This window comes from Prinia subflava, chromosome 9 (assembly GCF_021018805.1).
Source record: "Prinia subflava isolate CZ2003 ecotype Zambia chromosome 9, Cam_Psub_1.2, whole genome shotgun sequence".
Lineage (NCBI taxonomy): Eukaryota > Metazoa > Chordata > Aves > Passeriformes > Cisticolidae > Prinia > Prinia subflava.
In genome coordinates, this window is record NC_086255.1 from 5,757,129 (window position 1) to 5,769,923 (window position 12,795).

At 38.6% G+C, this 12,795-nt stretch overlaps 1 protein-coding gene across 2 annotated transcripts in view; it reads left to right on the plus strand.

Annotated features, from left to right (window-relative positions):
* CACUL1 (CDK2 associated cullin domain 1) overlaps positions 1-12,795 on the plus strand; it is a 43,821-nt gene that overhangs the window by 26,409 nt on the left and 4,617 nt on the right. For both annotated transcript variants that reach the window (XM_063405221.1, XM_063405220.1), the window contains exons 6-7: positions 9,109-9,198; positions 11,593-11,731. In XM_063405221.1, coding sequence (XP_063261291.1) covers positions 9,109-9,198; positions 11,593-11,731 — 229 coding nt within the window. The remainder of the gene's footprint in view (positions 1-9,108; positions 9,199-11,592; positions 11,732-12,795) is intronic.

Here is a 12,795-nt window from a genome sequence, read left to right on the forward strand (position 1 = left end):
CAGATTTTGTTCAGCAAAAAAATGTTTCTGTATTGTGAGGGGGAAAAAGATATGAATGGGGATACTTTGGAAATTAAAGTCAAGGACTTTGTGATTGGTATGGAGAAATGGAGTCCTGGGGTTTTTTTTTAAAGAGATGCTGCAGCTGCCACTTCAGTGAGAGAAAGCATGCCTTCTCTCTGTTTGAAAAAAGAACCAAATTACAAAATTCATTTAATCCATTTGTGATCTAGACTCGGAGGGTCAGAGTAACATCTGCTCTTGCTCCTGGAATTTGTTGCTATGTTTGTACAAAGCGGGGTTTGTTTATAGTACTTTGTCATTCTCTCAGAGCCTGGAAGCTGGCATTTCTTTTTGAAGCTGCATTCAGGAAGGACTGTAAGTACATTTCAGGTTCATTTGATTTTTGAAAAAATTCCTGCTCCACTTCAGAAAGGCAGGGGGGAGAAGCCAGAGGAGCAGTGCAGCCCCGATCTCTTCCTTGGCGTCTGATCTCGCTCAGACTCCCCCAGGCTGAGTCCCCCCATTCCTGTGCTGGCTGGTGGGAGGCAGCAAGGTGCAAGATCAACGCCTGTCTCTGTGGTGGGAGCACTTCTTTGAGCACTTGGTGGCAAAAATTTGAGTGATCAAGGTGCCAATTCATTATTTACAGAGGAAATATTGCGTAAGTGAACATTACTTTGACAAATTTTTCCTGTAGCAATGTGAATTTTGTTCCATATGGGGTTGAAGAGGTGAATATTTTTTTTTAAGAAAAGCACTTCACTACCTGGAGCACTTCTCATTAGTTAAAGTAAATACATAATAAAAACCTACAATAGACAGATACACAAACACAGCTGTTGGTGAAACACTTTTACACTCACACATTTATAAGTCAATACTCTTCAAATAAAGTGGGTACATTTGAACTAAATGAATATAACCTGATTCTTTTCCTTACAAAGCCAAAGCTGGCTCTTGCTGATAAGACTGCTGTATTCAGTGGCTTGGGAGAAATTGCTGTGTGCAGAACTGCTTAACTGAATGTAACAAGCAAAGATACAGCATCTTATTTACAGGCAGCTTCAGAAATGAGGGTGGGAAAGGGAGAAGATGCAGATAATATCCCCATGTCACTAGGGAAGGGGTGGTGGAGAATGTCGTCTTTGTTCCTGCTACAGTCCTGCATGAGGTGACTTGTAAGCAGAAAAACTCAGAAATAGGTTTATTTTCTCTTTGTGCAGCCACTATCTCTTCTAATAGTCTTGCACTGTAATCTCCGTGCCCTGGAAACATCCTGCCTGTTTATTGTTGTCTAGAAAAATGGCAATTACTCTGAAAGTGAATAACAGCTGCTAAAACTCTCTACTTCTGGTACTTGCATTAGGTAAAATTCAATGGCAGAGTATTTGCAAGTAACTGCCACTCTTCTCTTTTTGGATATTGGCAGCTTAGTGCCCAAACCAAGCTTGCCTTTGAATCTAACAAAACAGGGAAAAGCCATTAAGAGCATAATGTTGTGTCTCCTTGGTGGAGAGATCACTCGGGTTTAAATTACAAGTGTTTGCAATTATTCCTGTTTTCTTCCTGGGAACTGAAGAAAGCAAGGGGAATGCTAGACTGTAATCCTGCTCTGGGAGGTCGATCATGTTCTCATACTAAGAAAAAACCAACAGGAAGTTAAGCTGGTCATAGAGGTAAAAGCTGCTTTGGAGGGCAGTCTTCCTCTCCTTCCTTCTCTGAATTTGTTGCTGTAGTACTTCAGCCAATTATATCTGGGTGTGTAGGGCTGTTTCTTGCCTTACACGTCACTGTTTTGAGTTCAAGAATTGTTTTTCACTCTTGAAAGAGCAATGTACTGGTACAGATGATTCAGTACAAGTTGGTTCTTCCCAAAAAAAAACACCTGCCTGCACTTTAGTGCAGTAGTTACTCAACTGAGAAGTCAGGTGAACTTTATGTGAGGGAAAATAACTTTGTGCAGCACTTCTGATTTTGTTCTTGTTGTCTGGGGTAATTACAGAATTAGCCACTGAAGCCTGAGCACACAGAGTGGTTACTGTGTGTGGATTCTAAAGGCATGTAGGCAGTTGTTGAATTTAGTTGTTGTTGTCTTTATGTCAGTGCCTGTGTGAGTTCAGAGCTAAAACCCGGTTTAAAAATATATCACTTATGTTTGCCAAAGCAGAAGTTCTTCTCATGGTTTCCAAGAAAAAGTTCTTTGGAAAAAGTCAGGAGGAGGGGGACCACTCACAGCTGTGGGCCTGACATTGGTCTGAACTTAGGCTTCAGGCTCTGCTAGTGTCTGTGTGAAAGGCAGACGAGCAACTTTCTCATGCTAGCCTGAGAAATCTAAAGGAGGAATTCAAACAAACCTTGGGAAGTGAGAAACCATCCGCAGGTGGTGTTTTTCCAACGTGTTTACTGGAAAGAAATGTTTACTAAAGGGTGTAGACGCTGAATAACCAATCATGTTCTTGGTACCGAACTACTCTATAAAAGTAGAATTTAGAAGAATAAAGTTTGCTCTCATCTTTACCATCATGGAGAGTCATGTTGTTATTTCTGTGCCGTCCGAAAACCATAGCAACACACAGCCTACTTCATTATGTTTTCAGTTTCTAGTTAGTTACAGAGGAAGTCTTTTCTCTGAAGATATTTACATATGACAGCTTTGTTTCTTCTAGTTAGGTCACTTGGATTCAGATGAGGGGAAGAGATCTTGTTGTTCCATTTTCTTTATTTTTTTTTTGTTGGAGGTGTATTAAAGTTCAATACAAGGGCTGTTTATGTTGAAAAATATTTTTCCTTTATAAAAACAGGAAAGATATTGCCAATGCATTGCTGCTTTCTAAAAAGTACCAGAAAAGTTAACGAATGTTGGAAAAGGTTGCTAACAGCTCTTTAACAATGAGGTTGTCCAGCTTTTTGATTCAGCAGGTAGAAATGTAATGCAAAATGACAGAGAATGAATCTGTTTGTATCTGTTAGAGGTTGATGAATGTAGCAGGGAGGATGTTGCCTGTACAGGGATTCTCCTGCTGTTGTGCAGTGCCTCAGTAGGAGTGTTTGTTTCTGTGTGGGCACCCAGCCCAGTGTATTTATTTAGCAGCTTTGTTTTGTTGTGCTGACCTCCCAAAGCCTGCTGATGTCAGTGAAGCACAGGACCCTCCTCATCTCGTTGGCTGCTTTGACAAAATGCTTTTCATTAATAAATGCCATGTCCAGCTTTTGTTTGTGAATGCAGAACTCTCTGTTTGAGAGGAGCAGTGCAAAAGGCTGAGAGAAGGACTGTGATTGATGCCAAGTTCATGGCCTGACTCTACAGCTACAACAGAGACCACAGGGTTTGTTTTGATGTGTGCTGGGTTGTTTTATTCGCTCCTCTTGCCTCACCCTTTGGCACATGCAGACAAGAAAAAGATGGATTGAATTGACATTCACCCTGTTTGAGGTGGCATTTCTTCCCTCCCTCTCAATTTTGACATCTGTCTCAAACAATCTGCACATGAGAAGCAACCTGTTACTGTCTTGATGCAGAAACTGCAGAGAAAATGCCCTGACAAGGGGAGAAAACACTCTCATGGTTTCTCAGCTTCTTGCAGAGATCATTGCCCCCAGCTGTTCTGTATGCTGCTGACACTGAAGAAGTTGTTCTTTGAGCTTTTCATTTCCATGTCACATCTAATGACTTTGTTTCATGAGGAAAATGTCTGTCCTGAGTTGGTTTTGACAGCAGTGCCTGGAGCATCATTATAGCTTTTGTGCAGCAGAACCAGGGGCTTTTATCTGAGAGGTTTGAGCCCTGTAGGAAGAGCTGAGGGTTTCATTGCATGGTTTAGGCAATGTCTGCATGAATAAGCAGTGTGGTGTAAAGGGAGCAGAATATGAAACACCTCTGTGTTGGTGTTAAGGACCCAGTGCTGACCTTTCCTTACTTTTTGAAGAGTTTTTATTTCCCACTTGTTCATGTCTGTTCCTTTGGACAGAGTGCCAGGGAGCAGCAGTTTGAGCACATCTGGTTTAATCTTGCCCAAAAGGAATTGAAGTAATATGCTTCAAGGCAGCTCTGTCATACCAACCAAGGAGCAGCAAAGTGGGGATGATCAGTAAATTTGCTTCAAAATCACATTTCTAATCTGAACTAAAGCTTTAATATAGAAACTACCCTCAAGAGTTCAAAATCATTATTTTTTTTTGGTTTGGGATTCAGACTGACTACTGTGATGACAGAGGCAATGTGTTTTAAAAATGTCCTTTTTGATTACTGAAGCCCTTCTGTAATATATTGGATGTTACTCAGCCTCTAGACACTACTTTGCTTTCTCTTGTAACTCTGAAAAGTTAGTATGAGAACAAAATCTGCACAACTCTGCTCTACCACGTACATAAACTATATTTATTACTTTTTAAGTTTAAGAATGAGACAGAAAAAAAGGGAGATTTCTCTAAAAAAGAACTATTTTAAAAGGCAGAATTACTGGCCTGTGGAGTGACTCTGTCCTTAGAATTAGTATATGTGTCAGGATAGGTAAAATGAAATGAGATTTCTTCCTCAGGGCCTTAAACATGAAGAAAGGTAGCAGAGTACTAGGAGAAAATACCAATTAATTCAGTATGTTTGTGACAGATTAAACCAGGATAATTTCTGGTAGAATTCTTCTGAAACAAAAAGCTAATGTACTCTTTTCCCCAGCTTATAAAGCTGTTGAGGTTCCAGCTTCTGACAATAATTGATTTGGGGGGCAAGAGGGTTCTGTAGCATTAAAAGTCCTTTTTTTTGAGATGTAGAGAAGGGATGCATTTATTCTAAAGTTCTTCATTAAAAATAATTTTAAAATAATTTAATACATCTACAGAATTGTGAATTTCAGTATCTAATTTTTAGCTTATTTTATGTTGGCAAAGACTTTATTCACTTCAAGTTTCCAATCCTAACCTTCTAAACAGTGTTCTCCTTCCTCTCCTTCCTTCTTTCCTTCTGAATATTGATAGACACAGATAACTGATAATGAAAATCAACTGCAGTATTGTTCCACTTCTTTTCCAGCCTGTGGTTAGTGTGCTGGGATGCTGCAATTGCAGGAAAGTCGACCATTCCTTCAAAACCCTTCTCACACTAATGTGACCCTTTTCTTTGACCTCAGCAGACACCTTTACACTCTCCAGGACTAACCTGGAGAGCTTTTGTAGCTGTTAATGTTTTATACCCTCTGTGCTCTGCAGATCTGATGGAATCATCAATATTTACATCCTCAGTGGTTTAAGGGGGCCATCACTAATACTGAAGTCACAGCTGTAATTCGACAGCTAAAGTCTGAGTAATTGTGTTGTAACAATACTGAAAGCAGTTTGAGTTGTTACCAAGTATTGTAGAACACATTCAAATTATTTAAATAACAATCTACATGGAAATTTTCTCTCTGAACTAAAACTTTCATGAAAGAGCTCTAGGTCATTTTAAAAAGTTGCAGCTACGTTTCTTATGTTCCTTGTTTTATGTTGATTCAGTTGCAGCACCTCAAATGAAGTTGGAAAATACAGTCTTGGGTAATGACCACCATGGTTAATCTGGTTCCTTGGCAAAGAAATAGGAATAATCTTCCAATTTTAATAAGACCTCATAAAATTATAAATGTGAAAATACCACCCTATTTTCCAATTATAAGAGTCCAAAAGCATATATCACCATATTTATAGCTTTGTTTTTCATATTTATTCTTTTTACAGCTCTGAATATTTTCCATGTGATTAAGAATCGGGATTTTTATTTCGTAGCATTTTTACTACATACTTAATAAAGCTTTTGGTCTGTGTAATGAATATTTTAAAAGTAAGTTGTGGCTTTATTAAATGCCTAGTGGCAAATGCATAGTAATAAAATCTTTTTATATCTTTTTTTTTCTGATCCACTTTTTAATTCATTACAAACTTACAAAGAATTTAAGTTGGTAAAAATTTATTTTTAGTTCTGTTCAAAGGAAGATAAAACACTAGGATCATGAGGAGTTTGACATAACTGCAAATATGAGGGTTAAGCCAAAGAGAAAGTCAGTTTTCATTCAAAATGCTTTTGAAGTTCTAGAAAGTAATGAACATGGTTAGAGAAGTGAAAAGAAAATACATGATCAAGGTTCATCAGACAATGGAATAATAAAATAGCAGGTAAAAAAACCCAAATCTGTCAAGCCAAAAATGCCAAACAACAGCAATAAAAAATAAACACAAAAACCCGACCAACCTGCAGAAAACCACAACCCAAAATGGCAACAACACAAACTTTCAGCTGTCTTTTGGCTGCCAGCTGTGGCAATTCCCTCCCTGTTTAATTGCTGTTGGCATCGGGGTTCAGTCCAGTGCTTTGCATGGATTGGGATACAGGAACCACCTTACCATCTTCAAGGTGAACGGGATTTTATCACAGTGAAGTAGAAAGGTTTGTGTGGTCAGATGGACCCTGGATAATTTGGCTGAGGGAAAGGTAATTTATGCTACTATAGATTTGACTCTGTGGGATCTGCAGATCCTCCCAAGGGGCAGAAATGCTGTGCACTTATGTAAGGGCTCAATTCCCTGGGAGTATTGGAGTTGTTACTCAGTACAATAATACAGATACTACATAGATAGTGGAATTAAGTCTTAAAAAGCACGGTTTGTACAGCAGGACAAAGATCTCCAGCATCTGTTTATGTTAAGCATTGGCTTCTGCTGCTGTTGGAGACCAGAGAGGAACAGCTGACTAATGCCTTGGTGTGGCAGCTGTTGGGATTGCTTTGAGTGGGAATTATGGTTTCTAACTTTTATCAGGTGCATTGTTGAGTAGTTACAACTTTGAACACATCTGCCTAACTCATACTTAGGTATGATTTGTTAAAATTAGCTTATTTTGAAGTTCTGTTAGATTACTACAGAAGGAGGAAAAAGGCCCTTGTCATACTAACATCCAAAATTTCATTGTTCTGCCAGAAAAGCTACATCTTCAGCAAGTGAAATAAATCTGTTTTCAAGGGAAAGTTGAAGGATAGAAACAGCTTTTTAGAACAGATAAACCCTAGTTCCTGCAAGTCAGTCTTGAGTTATGAACAAGTGAATTTCAACTTGTTAGGATATCATCTGCTACTCCTGGAATTACTGGGCTCCTGGATCTTGTGCAAAGATCCACTATAATTAGGAAGTAACTTAAATGTTCATCCAGGGACATGGTTCTCCAGTGCTACTGTGCAGTGTTGGGGTAACTTGATTACTGCAGGTTGCCTGAAGTGTTGCAGGTTCACTTCACTTACTGCAATATTGTTCATTCACAACAGAATGAACAGAATTCCTTGAGGCCATTTTGAGTGTTGTGTTCAAGAATATTTCAAGGCATTTTGTGTCTTTCTGCATTTAATGCATGTCATCATGGGAACACATACTTCTCTTTTTGATTCTGCCAGGAGTTATTTTCAAAACTCTTTACAGGTTAATTAACTTGTTCACGTTAGTTACTTAGTCTGTGGAATGTAGTGTTAATTCATGAGCACTGTGGAGGTGCTCAGATGGTATCACGGTGTCATTACCACCCTCATTCAGCTGCGGTTCAGTTTTATTTTGCCTCTCCCTCCTCTGGCTTTGTAAATGCTGCAGGTGCAGTTCTGGGAGTGGGTAGAAGGAGTCTGTACAACTTCTGTGTTGTAGACTCTCACTAATTATTATAATAAGTAAGATTTAAAGCCTCAGTATTTGCTGGTCTTTTGTAAGATTGTGAAATAACAACAGAGATAATTTCAGCGTGTCTGGCAGAGCTTTTTCTGTTCCTTGAGTGAGCCTCTCAAGACGTAATATGGGATTGAATTACTGTCTCAGTTTGTTTCATTGCAAAACTGAAAATGAATTTGTGTGCAAAGAAGTTTTACATCTTTGCATCTTAGTTTACAGGTTTGTCTTTAAATTTACATTGAGATCGTTTGGTTCTATCCACTGAGGAGTCTTGTTTGCTCTTATGGAAATTGTTCTGTAAACACAAATCCTACAGCAGTGCTGTTCATTTTTTGAGGCTTGATGTCCATCTTTTGGACAAGCTGGGTTAGTTCATACTGTATGGCTTATGGAACAGGATATTCTTTAATTTTCTTTATTTAGAATCAGGAAATACGTGCCATTACTTTATCTTGTTGAACATAACACTGTCATGCATGTATTTATTGACTGTAAGTCAGGAATGAGTGATTTAAATCTGCATTTTAGCAGGTGATGTGTGTATTTGCAGAAAGCAAGATAAGAAATGTTAATTTCTGACGCTTCAATGAAATAATGAAGATTTTTTGTTTTAAATAATTTGTTTTGTGTAATTTAACATTTGCGTATGAAGAACAAGTTCACAGTTCTTTGGATACTTTGCAAATCTATTGGCGATGCTTAGGCTGAAGTGGCCAGTCTAATTAATTATATAAATATTTCTATATGCACACGCATTGTTTGGATTGTGCATTACCGTCACATTATAAAGCACTATGCCCATTTTTATTCTATGATTTACAACTTTCTTGGCTGCCAAGAGGCTGTTTGACAAATCTTTAGGAAAGGGGCTGTAAATGTGTCATTACAGAACAAATCACAGGCTCTCATACCCTCAAGGCTTCAGCTGAAATAAGCAAGCACTTTTAAGATGACTCTTTGTAAAACAAATTCATCTCCAACAGTTAACCATAACAACTTTGATTACTTGAAGGGTACAAAAAAGTACTTTGTTTTAATTTCCCTATGACATGAGCCACTTAAATAGCTTAAGAAAGAGCAGAAAAAACATGCTGCTGAAGATTTTTCTGTCCGTTTAAGTATTCTAATGGAAGATGCTGAAGCCAGAACTGGGGATGCTCTGAAGCTTAAAAAGCAGAGCTTCTCCAATGTAAGCCCAAGAGACATGTCCCTTAGGTAGAATTGTAAGAGTCATTTCTCCTCCTGTGGTGGGCACAGAAGAGTGCTCAACTGCTTGTAGAGAAATGAAAATCAAGATGCAGCAGTTGGTTTACATTACCTTCTTAATGTCTTTCTTTTGTGTTTGTGTGTTTCTTTTGCTTTAAGAAAAATTATGTGTAAAAGCCTGTATTTCTTGGTTGGAAAAGTTGTTGATTGTTAATTTTGTTTCAGCTTTACTTTTGGAAGCTCAGTCAACACCGTTTCAAATAACTCCTTCAACCATGGCAAATATTGTGAAAGGCCTGTATACACTACGACCAGGTAAAAAGGAAAAATATTTGTACTGATCTCATCTTGTGCTTGTCATTTGTTTGCCAAAATGTGTCCACTCCCTAACTAATGCACAGTTAACAATCAAAGTGTGTTGTGTTTTGTGCATCAGAATGCTCAGTTCCACCCTGGTTCTTGTTGCCTGTCTGTCACCTGGGCAAGGTACCATGTGAATGCCAAATACTTTTTAAAAAATAAACAACCCAACCCTCTGTTCTGGAGACTAAGGGGAAGATCCATTCCTTCTCTGTAAGAAATTAGGAAAGAAGGGTTATATTGTGAGTCATTCTTCAAACAACCAGATCTTTGGCATGAGGTGAATAATTGACTGTTTCTTTTATGAAGCCATTGGTTTTTTGGTATTATTTCATAGAAGAGCTTAATTTAACTTGTGAATATATTGTGGCATTTTATGCAACACTAATTATATTGAAAGGAATATGGTGTTGCAGATTTTAATCAAATTTGTACGAGAATCTTTGGTTTTCTAAGTTTTGGAGAAGTGAGGAGAGCCTTACCCTGTGTTTGAGAAGTTTTTAGAAACAGGAAGTGTTCAAAATATCCATAAATAAATGGTATCTGTTTCCCTTCCTTTTCAGTACTGGCAGTTTCTTACTATGTGTGAGAGAAGGATTGTGCCTGAGCTTCAGTCTGGTTTTTGCAGTCCCCATTTATGGAAATAGAAATGAGAATGGGAATCCTCTACAAAAAGCTTTAGTGCAATTTTTAGCATGTGTACAAACCAGGAATATAGCGGACTCTGCATGTACAAAATACACTTTCTGTAGACAAAGATTATTTTTACATCAGCAAAATTAACATACTTCCATCAACTTTAAGGCAATACTTATTTCAATGTTAGAAAGTGTTCAGGACCAAATATAGGAAGGGTGTATATGTAAGTATAAAAGTATAACTCTTTTGAAAGCAATTCAGGGTGGTTGTTCTGTGACCATACATCATATTGTAGGTGATGGACTTGTGATTTCACAGTTTTCAGTTTCAGATGATCCCTGTCTTGCTGTCCACAGCACAGCAGACACTGCTTTGGCTTGGTACCATGGGACTAACCAGATTTGGAGTAGTTGAAAAGCCCAGGATAGACTCCTTGGTGTAAAAGGCTGTTCTTTGGTGATCCTGGTTCTTGGGGATGAATTCTGAATCAGAGCAGAGGTTCCTCTGAGGCAGTGCTGCTCACTCTGTCTGGGATTGCTCCACTGGGTGTGTTGTGGGAGTGGTGAGCAGGTAAGTGGGAGGTGGAGCAGGAAGGGCCCCTGGAAGGTGCTGTGGGATTAGAGCAGCAGTGAGTGTCTGCAGGGCACAGGGAGAAAGCCATGCTGGCAGCTGGCAGCCAGGGGCTTCCCCTTCTCTCCCTTTGTTTTCTCTTCAGGTTGAAAGTTCCTAAGAGCTGTCACACTTCCAAATGTTGCCAGAGGAGACTCTTTTAATCCTAGCTCGGTACTAGGGCCAGGCCTTTTTAAAACCTGTATCACTGATCTGGATGAGGGGATTGAGTGCTCCCTCAGTCGGTGTGCGGGGCTGTGGGATTGTATAAAAACTTTTGATGTTCCTCAGTGAATTTAAAAGCATCCCTTCTTTCTAAGCAAAGATCAAATTTCAGGTAACTCCTACAGACTGTGGAGAGACTGACAGCAGAAGTAGTTGAGGGCTATTTATTTTTCTCAGAACTTGCTGTACAGTTGCTATAAAGCCAATTTTCATCCCTTGCTTAGTCTTAAAGCCTTGAAGCAACTTCAAGGTAAATTGTCTTTCTCCTGTAAAACAATGTTCAGTGTAGTGAAATTAAATCACATTTTTGTCCTGAAGCTGAACTAGTGACAGGTTAGAATTATATTATCAACATTAAAAAAGTGTTTGTCTAAGCTTTGGAAGTGAGAAAAATGCATGAATTCCTTTGAAATGGGGATGGAGGAGTAGAATTGTATGATGATACCACTGTGCTTTTTAGAAGTAAGGCTCAGGGGAGAGAAGGGTACATTTTGGGGATAAATTTCCTGGAGTAAAGTGTTGCAATCATTATCTAATTATCCGAGTGAGTTTGCTGATCATCAATTGCCTGTCCTTGAGAGTGTCCAGAGACTCAGCAGGTCCTGTGAGATGCAGCAAGAACAGAATTTCAATTTGATGATGAGGTGGAGAAAAATAGTAATGCTTCTATCTATGTGTAAACATCTGATTTCAACAGTCTCATTATTTGTTCTGCTTTAAGGCATGGTTTCTGTGGGTTTGGGGGTTTTTCTTTTTCCTTTTTTTTTTTTAATTCTAGATCCTAAAATGCAAAATAAAGTTACATTTGTCAAACAGTAAATTTCTCACAAAATATCTCTTCCATGTATTTTGTTATTGCTTTCTCTCTTCTTACAGAATGGGTACAGATGGCACCAGCTTTATTTTCTAAATTCATCCCAAATATTCTACCCCCTGCTGTGGAATCTGAGCTTCAGGAATATGCTGCTCAAGACCAGAAACTTCAAAGAGAGCTTATTCAGAATGGATTTACTAGGTAATAATTATTAACCTTCAGTAGTGATTGTGCTGAAATGGTAAAAATGGATACACCTAAAAATACTGAAGAAATCATTGAAGAGTTAATGAAGAACTTTCACAATTCAGTATCTGAAATATGGCCTTATTTTCAATGTCTTTTGAGCACTAAACAGCCCTGCAGATGGTACCTATAAAGTAGATGATTGTAAGGCTTGACATTTTTTGATCAGGTTGCTTGCACTTCATTCATCCCTGGGTTTTGGTTGTGCTTCTACTGCATGATCGTGCTCCTGTTCAACTTCTACTTTGACTGTTTATTTTCTATAAGCTCTCTTTTATTCATGGTGCTTCTGAAAATGTCAGTTTTTTCCTTACTCCGCTTTCAGAGTTATTTATACAGGCAAGGTGTTTATTTTAAATAGACATTTCCCATCTGAGTATTGAACTGGGGAAGGGGAAAAGGGAGAGAAACAAACAATAAAAGGCACAGCAGCAAATGTTGATACTGTGAATTGTTCCCTCTGGGCAGTGCCTGTTGCTCTGTGCTGTTCTATTTTTCTGCCCAAGCAAAGGCACAGCACTTCTCACCATTTCTGCAGCACTCTGACAATCTAAAATCAGGCTGGGGAGGCCTCGTGCTCTACTCCCAAGAGGTTCATTTCCTCATAAAGAGAAAACATCTTCATTTTTCATGTTACCTTTGCAATGCTTAGAGTCTGACCCTGTAATTTGAACATCTACTAGATGTGGGTATGTTTAGTTTTGGGTGTATTTCTGGATTTCATATCCTGTGGTTTTCCTCAAAGGTCATCTCTCTCTTCAAACTTCGGTAAATTATTGTGCTTCAGAGCTCTACTGTTGACCCAAATGCAAATGATGTGGTGCAGACTCCTTCCTTGTAAGGTTGTCTGTTGAGGAAAAGAATTTTTTGAGAGCTAAGCATAAAAGTAAAACCATAAGACCCTGGGTTGAGAAAAACAGTGCATTTGGCCCAAGAAATAGAAGTGTGAGACTTTGTAACTGAGTAGGCATATAATGCTGACAAAAGAATGTAATGTACAGAACAAAACAGAAAAGGGA